Source organism: Mesitornis unicolor, unplaced genomic scaffold (genome assembly GCF_000695765.1).
Source record: "Mesitornis unicolor isolate BGI_N332 unplaced genomic scaffold, ASM69576v1 scaffold33145, whole genome shotgun sequence".
Classification (NCBI taxonomy): domain Eukaryota; kingdom Metazoa; phylum Chordata; class Aves; order Mesitornithiformes; family Mesitornithidae; genus Mesitornis; species Mesitornis unicolor.
This window is the reverse complement of record NW_010185385.1, coordinates 1,088-9,642: the sequence shown is the minus strand read 5'-3', so window position 1 is coordinate 9,642 and position 8,555 is coordinate 1,088. Positions and strand designations below refer to the sequence as shown.

At 49.2% G+C, this 8,555-nt stretch overlaps 1 protein-coding gene across 1 annotated transcript; it reads right to left on the bottom strand.

Moving 5' to 3' along the window:
• Nucleotides 1-1,890: 1,890 nt before the first annotated feature.
• LOC104540905 (D-beta-hydroxybutyrate dehydrogenase, mitochondrial-like) lies at nucleotides 1,891-8,335 on the bottom strand (the record flags this gene model as incomplete). Its single annotated transcript, XM_010184825.1, has 3 exons — nucleotides 1,891-2,372; nucleotides 4,010-4,162; nucleotides 8,194-8,335. Coding segments are annotated over 3 exons (777 nt in total), but the record flags the coding sequence as incomplete, so codon positions are not given.
• Nucleotides 8,336-8,555: the final 220 nt, after the last annotated feature.

The window sequence follows — 8,555 nt, the reverse complement described above, 5'->3', positions numbered from 1 at the left end:
GAACCATTGCCACCTCCTTAATTACTGAGCCCATTTAAATCCCAACCTCAGATTCAAAGAGGGTGGGGAAAAAAAATGTAGAAATGAGCACTGGAGACACAGACATGTGCTTTACAAATCTCACAGTTTATTTTTCTCTCTGTGCAAATTAGTACTACTATTATTAGTACTACTTAACATTACTCACATTTCACAGTGCAGGGGGCAGATGTAATTACAACACTGCTGTCGGGATCGTTCTGAGTCCTGGATCCCAGGCAGTCTCCATGTGCTGATGGTCTGGAATAGAAGAGAACTGCACAGCCAGCACTTCCAGTAGTTGTCACTTGTAATACAAGCTACCTCCACAGCATCTCCAAGGGAAGCCCGTTTCCCTCCTCAGGCATCAGAGCATTCACGGCTGCATGCAGACTCTGAGCATTTACAGCCAGCAGCATGTAAAAAGTTTATGGCACAGTTTCCAAGTCAGAGCTAGCAGAGACAGATGAGGAAAAAGAAGCTATAAGCTCTTTTCATAGCCACTTAATCTCACATAAGACAAAACTGAACAAAGTTTAGCAGAGGAAGGGAAAGCTGGTCCCTAGAGTGAGAAGGTGGGGTCCCAGCTTGGCCAGCAGTGCCCACAGCCTGCTGGCTGCTGTGCTCGTGGTTACCACTGGGACAGAAGAATGGGGCATGAAGCCAGGCAGCCCCAGCACTTGGAAAATGATTGAAATAGGTCAACGATCCCTTGGGGATAGTGTGCGAAAGTAGCTCATACCAGTTATCAGGAGGTTCTCTGAGGAAACAATCACGTGTGACGTGAACATTTCATTGTGCAATGCTAAGAAAAAAGAAACGTGTCACTCGAGGCACCCTTCCAGAGCTCACAGCGGCTGCACAGCGCCCTGTCGCTGTTCAAGTGCAGAGATGATGAAACCAAACTGACGTGGGAAAGCAAAAGAAGCTCTGTCACCAGCAAGAGGGAGCCTACCATGGGACAGCGACATAAGGGAAACAGGGAGGTGGCTGCACAGTGTCTGTACCACAGCTGAGCAGTTCAGGTATCAGTACCTACAGTAGCAGTCAGAGGAGCCAAACTTGTTTGCTACATCAGATTCAAGCCTGTCCCATAAGGCTCATCAGCAGTGGGTGGAGAGATGCTGAAAGTCCCAGCATCTGCAGGGACTGACTGAGAGATGGCTCAGCCCTCACTCATTATTAGAAGGGTTTTCCCTGCCCAGCCTGTCTGCAGTCGCTGGCTCTGTGCTGCGAGGGAAGAACCTTTCTTTGCAGGGGTCTGGGTCCCCTGCTGGAGGTAATGAGGCTGTTTAGAGGCGGTGTGGCTGCTTTCCTGGAAAGAACAGACAGTCACAGTGCAGCAGAGCTTCCTAGCAGTATCATGAAAACAACGGAAGGCTGGGACTGACCCATTTTCAGTCAAATGGAAAATTCTGCTTTTGTTTCCCATTTTAGTTTCTCCCTTTGAAACACCTCATAGCAACAGCATTGCTCTGCTATTAGCAGCCTGTCCTTCTAAGGAAAAGCAAGAGCCCATAAATGAGACAAATTCATCACTGGGGTAACTCTGCTGACCTAATTACACTAGCCACATATTTGACCCATTATGTTAACCTTCTTCTGCCTCCTCCACAGTGAAAAGGAAAACACCTTTCAACTTTAATCAGGACAGCAGGGAATACAAAGAGCAAGAATCAGGAAAAAAACCAAACCAAACCAAACAAGCCATGCTGTTTTCTCAGCATCCCACAAGACTTGAAGCCACAACCCAAAGTGAAAGCACTTGTGTCTACAGGGGAGATGCATCAGCAGCGGGTGCAGAACTAAGCCGAGCCAGCTCTAACCTGGCTCTGACGTACGAGCTCTGGAAGGATGCCTGAAGGACGCCGTTCACAGAGTGGCTCCGGGGATGTACAGCCAGTCGGCGATGGCAGTGGGCAGGTGAGTCATGACCTGCAGCCTCACCCACCAGTAGGTCTCCATGGGATTGTAACGGTTGCTGGGGCAAGGGGAAGTGAGCGCATCAGTGATGTCGTTCAAGACCGGAGCCATGTCCTTCAGTCCGCTGGTAACGAAGGACTTCATCAGGGCCGCGTGGCGAGTGAAATACTCCCTCCCGTAGTCTTCCCGCACTGTGTCGCTGGCTCCGCTCCACAGTGCCTCAGCCTGCTCGGCGACGCCAGCTGCCGTCAGGATGCCGGTCGCTGCCACGAAGTTACTGGGCTCAATGAGGATGACCCTGACGCCCCAGCGGTACATCTCCTGCCGGAGGCAGTCAGAGAAGGCAGCCACCCCAAACTTGGAAATGCAATAGCAGGAGCGAGAGGGACTCGCCATGCGTCCCAGCATGCTTGTGATATTCACCACGCGGCCTAGAGAGAAAAGAGCAGCGAGAGATGATGGACTGCAGAAGAAGCAGACGGAACATCTCAGTGAAAATGTGCTTTGTTGGATGATGCTCATTTGTAAAATCTGAATCTTGAAGAGGCATCCAAATCCTCTGTCAAAGGCTCTCTCCTAACTCAAGCAAGGCTAACCCCTCCTCTGACGTCCTTCATGGATGGTACGCATGCTTGCTTCTGTATTAAAAAGGATTTACAAAGCATACAAGACATTTTCCTCCTCATTTCCAAGTAGAGAAGTACCTAGATCTTCTGAGGCTACTAGCTGTGTGCTCTCACATCAGTAAGCCCCACTCCTGCACCTTGCTAGAGAAGCATTTGAGCTGCCAGCTAGCAGTGCTAGGAGCTGGAAAGCACACAACACAGTGTGGTGCAACACAAGCATTCTGGTTCTTTCTGACAGCTCACCCACAGCCGCTCTGCGTAACGCAGCTGCGTGCTTCCAGACCTGAGCTGGGCGGCACAGAACCAGTGGAGGTTTCTCTGAACCTGCAGCGTGAGCAGCACAGCCTGCTCACCCAGCTGGATGGACAAACACAGAGGAATCTTGATGTGCTGCTGCCTACGGGGCTGCAAAGAGCCACTGTCCTAACTCCCACCAGCAGCCCAGGCCAGCCCGATTGCAGAGCTCTGGCAGCAGATCATGCACTGTCCAGGGGCAGTGACAGCAGTGGTCACTCCTCTGTGGGTGGCTCTGTACTTCCCCATGATGACACGCGTGCAATTATGGTTTCAGATGCACTTAAAAACAGTCCCTTGAAATCTCACTATTTTTACGGAAAGGATTTTCACAGCCGTGGAGCCTGACACCCTTCTGCAGCTCGAAATTTTAGCTGAGAAACAAGTGGGCGGCTCTGCTCTCTCATTCCAGGGTGAAGCACAGCTTGGAGTGACTGTGAGAACCACCTGCTGACCTGATGGGTAAGACACCTTTTGTAGTGACATGGGGCCTGTTTAGTGGGTACCTGCTTTCTGGAAATGGTATCTGAGCAATCTTCTCAATATAACCCCTTTGTGTCCTCACAGAACACACAGCTGTGCCCGCATTCTCCCACACTTGCTAAATAAAGCAGCTCTTCAGAGATCTGCTCATACATATCTCTTTTTTAATATAAAAAAAGACTTTTGAGAATACTGTTGTCTTGTAAGGTATCTAAAATGGCTGTTATTGACTCTCATTTATTCCAGCAGTACCACTCTGCAATCCCCTGTGAACTGAGTAACATGAAGGGAGACGATTCAGTTGTTCATACAAGCACTTGGTGGACTCTGGAGGCCAGGATTAACTTGTCTGGCCTCCAGTCCCTTTTTCTGAAGTTTTTCTGCGTCACATCTGCCAGCATTGCACAAAGATCTCTGATATCCTTGGATGTTTAAGACAGCACCCGCTGTGCAGGTGCCTGGACTGCCCTGAGAGTGGTGTGTATTACCAAATGTTTACCCAGCACGTTGAACCCTGCTGTCCAGTTTGCCTGCATGCCTCAGACACCCTCCTTGGACTGCCCAAGCATTCCTCATAGCACAGCCTGAATCATGATTCCTAGCTACATTTCTTCGCTGTGTTGCAAAAGCTCTCTGTGAGTCTTGCCACACAGCACAGCACGTACCTCCAGCTCTGCGAATGAGGGGCAGGAAAGCCTTTGTCACCCTCACGGTGCCCCACAGGTTGATCTCTGCCACCTTCTTGTAGTTGTCTAAACTTGCGAATTCCACCTCTCCAAAGGTCGAGATGCCAGCATTGTTCACCAGACCCCACAGACCTGCCAACACACACATGGTTAAAGAGTGGAACGAGGAAGAGTGTCGCAGAGATGCAGCCTTCCTTGTTCAAAGTAACCCAAGCTCTTGACACAGAACTGGACATGTGGGGGAAAAAAAAGCTGCAGAGAAAAGCCCAGCAAGAAGGTGAAATACACTCTTGGTACACCAGAAGTGAAGCCAGTGGTGCTTGTCTGGAACATTAGGGAGAGTGATGGGGTCACACAAGCAAAGCATTGCCTCCCTGAATGTCTCCTCTAAGGTCCATGCTGTCCTGGGGCTTTGTACAGCTGGATCTGGCTGACCCTCTTTTATGTCTTCTGTCAGTCCCAGGTTTGTCTTCACTCGCTGCCTTTAGCATGGCTTTTGTGATTTTGGGGTTGGAGGACTTGCCCTCAATTAAAAAAGAGAAGAAAAAGGAAAGGATAACAAGTATCTTGGATTTCTAAATCCCCTTCACAACTCTGACTCACTGTTTTAGAGAGTGCATGGTACTGACCTGAAATTTCACGGCCCAGTTAACAGCTGCTGTGTTTTAGTCCAGGTATTTGGTTTCCTTCATCTGTGACTGTAGCAGAAGATTTACAACCAACCCTTAAAACTACTAGAACTTAAAAATTAATGTCTTTTGTGCGTGCAGTCCTGTCAAACTTAAATTCACTGCACTTGCCAAGAGCTTCTGCACTGAGCCCCTCACATGTTCAGGACTTAGCAGGTCACTGAGGACTTGGCCCTTCAAAGCGATCACTGCAGGACTCCCAGTAGCAAACATTTGCATGACTGAATCCGTGCTTTGTGAATTTGTTGAAGCACAGAACTATGCAGCCACAAACCACAGGAGGAACAAACACAAGAGCTGGGACAAGATAACAGAGTTGCTCCTCATCAGATGTCCTGCCACACACCATGGTTATTTCCCACTGCGTAAGTACTCAGTAGGATTCAGGGCCCTTTTCCACTCTCTAACCTTCCACTTACCACCAAGAATAAACACAGGGCTAAGAAGGAGCCTCCATGTCCAGGGAGCTCTGACACTGCTATCACAAAAGCACCCCCGTCATGCAACCCTGATGATAAAACTTATCAAGCTCTCACTCAAAACCTTTTGGGTTGTTTGCCCTGCCTCTGCTTCACAGCTTCCCTGCCCTGTTGTATGAAAGTCTTCTAATAATTTCCAGCCTACATTTATGCATGGTCAGATAATAACCACGTATTGTACTGAACACAGCCCTCCAAGAAAATGGCATTATTCTCCCACTGCCCAATAAATACCAGTGGAATTTACCCTCCCTGTGCATTTAAAAACACCAGCGAGCCCTTGCTAGACTGGGACTCTACTCTCACACTGGCCCTAGAAACCCTGCCCTGCTCCCAGCTAAGTTAGTTTTTCCTGCAGGCTGTTGATGAGCCATGAATAGCAGATCAGAGAAGGTCATGGCCTACCCAATGATACCAGTTCATTAACCCTTCCTTCATGGTCTGTCCCAGAATGGATTTACCTATTTGCTTCTCAAAGCTGCCACCGTTCCTGCATATCCCAGCTCTCACATGGTGATCCCAGCACCCCTTTTGCCCTGCACGCCTGTCTCTGACAGACAGTGTTGAATATTGCTCCAGTTCACTGTCCTGCAGCTCTGTCCTCCTCCCCATCATCTCTTTCCCAATCCCCACTGGGTCACAACAGCCCCAGAGGTTTGGGATAACAGCTAAGTCACGGCCTGCAGCAAAAGCCAAGAAAACATCTTGCTCACCTATCCTGACTACCGTTTATATTGACTCAAGCTTCTAAATGCTGCAGTCAGGTAGTTCTTGCTCTGCCCAAGATCCTGCCTGTTGCTGCTGCACTTGCCGAAGCTGCCAGCTCTAACGGGTCAAGTTAACTCCAAAATTCACACTCATCTGGCAGCCAACACAGCAGCTCAGCCTGAATGGGGTCTCCTGTGCTGCAGCAAGGCAGGCTCTGATCACTGGCAGGAGGCCCACAGAAACAGGGCATTTGATGGTGTAATTTCACTGGTAACAAGCAGCGATGCAGAGCAAATTTGGCAGGAATTTACCAAAGACTACACAAGTCTTAAGCTGTCAGTCCCAGACTGACCTCTGCAGAGCATTCCTGATTCTAAATTTCTCTACAACAATTTTCCATTTCCTGGGTTACGAGGTTAGATCCAGGGACGTTCACGGACACATTATCGACGGTAGTTCATTCTTGGAATGTCATTGCTCACCGATCACGTCACGTTACGTACAGAACAAAGTGCTGAGAGGTACTGGGTCGCAGGGCTGTTTGCTGGACAGCGGTGTGTTTATTGAGCACAGCCTTATCACTACTATTCCTTTAGTGTCAACAACACAGCGGGAACTGCATAAGACTGAAAACAAACAGGGGCACTCCTATCGAAATTAGTTTAGCCTTATGTACACAGCACAGGGAGAAGAGGTATAAATGTACAGCACAAAGACTGTTCTGCACTTGCTCCTCTGGGGCCACACTCAGTGTGCAACAGGCGCCTCTGTGCGAGGTACGTCAGCCTCAATAGTCTCTATGTTCCAGCACTTACTGAGCACCATTTATTGGCAAGCCACAAAGCTCAGTCACTCTGATGGGCCTAAAAAGAAGCCTTTGCTGCTTTGCACATTGTGCTGGAGCAAATAACTACAGGATAGGGCTCTCAAGAGCAGGAGGAACTGGTCCAACTTGCTGATCAAGGGATGCAAGACTTCTCTGTCCCTGCTAAACACACGGTTTTGCAAACACTGCTGCATTTATAGAAGCAACAGAGCTGCTCCCTTATAGGCTTTCACTCAGTGGGAAATGGCTCTGTGCCACCACTGCTGTTGCTGGGCTCTTCAGAAAGAGCTTGAGAAGCTGTGAAATGTGTGATGAGGGCTGGGCGATTGTGTAGGAAGAAAAATCATGCAAAGAGAACATGTGTGGGATCAGAGCTTGTACGTAACTCGGTTGCACTTCACATGCTTGTTTTAGGAGGAAGGGTGTGCTCACGTAATCTGCATGAAGATTAGAGCTATTATTATTTACCAGCTTTATACTTGCTGTGAACAAAGACAGGCTCATGGCAGTCTCATCCAAGCTTTGGAAGGAGCAACCACACGACCCTTAAGTCCTCGAGCTGCAGATGTGAAACTTCAGTCCACTCTTATCCTGGGTCTGCAGAGGCTGTCCAGCTTGCCAATCGCACAGAGGCTGCAGAGAAACCTCTGCAGGGCAAGAAGCCTCCCAGTCTCACCCCATGGGAAGAGGTTATGTGGTGTCACGCCAGGCTCTGACTGTAAGCTCACATTCTACTGCCAAACCACTTCCAAAAAGGAAAGCAGCATGCAGAAGGGACTCCTGTCTTCTTTCACATGCTCTTAGGGGCCATGAGTTGGACTTCTACTTAAGATGGCCCATGGATTAAGGTGGTCTATGCCAAACTCACCCTAGATTCTGTCTCACATCACCTCTGGGATGTTGTGTGGCAAACTGAAAGCACGGATTGACCCGGCTGAAATATAATCTGGGTTTGGAGGCAGATCAGTTTTGTGCTGCAGCTCAGCACTCAGTTACATGAACAAGTTGTAAGGGCCAGGGCCTGTCACGTCTTTGCTAGGGGTCACTACAGAAAGGTCTGTGTGAGCCAGGCTGCAGCAGAAGCACCAAGAGGAGATCAGGTTCTGGCCATCCCATGCCCTTCACAGACACTCAAGGAAAAAGACACAGGCTCTTGTGGGCTTGCTGCCACTCATCGCTTTTTATGGGATGTAGAGTTAGAGCCCGATGCTCCATCCAGTCTTGATCTCTTTCCATGCACATTAACAGCACATTAACAGCAAGACAATTCTGCTCAGTGACCCAGGTACAGCACTGCCTGACTGCCAGCCACACACTGTCACACACCTCCAGGCCTGTTAACCCTCTTTTGGTGGTGCAGAAAGGGAACAACCTGGCCAGCACAGGGCCTGCTCTGTAGGAAGGATTCTGTGAGCACAGCAAAGAGCCAGTTGTGCTGGGAATACGAAGATCCCCACATACCTTCCTCTGGCTCCTGCAGGGACCTCTTCACAAAATCCACAGCCTGAGCCACCTCCTGGTCACTGCACACATCCATCTGTAGCACTTTCATGCGATCTGACTTCATGCTCTTCAGCTCCCTGGCTCCGTCTCCATTCTTGTCCTGTTCAGCAGAAAAGAAAGATGTCTCACTAAGATGGACAAGGAGCAGAAATGCAGTTTGTGGCCAGGCATGTTCACATGGACAGGAAATAGAAGCTATTGAAATTGCACACAGAGGTGTAAACCTGGTGCACAACTAAGCACATGAGCCACACAAATCAGTGTGCAACTCACTGCCATCTTCTTATTCCCTCCAGCACAGCTCCTACATCTGCATCAGT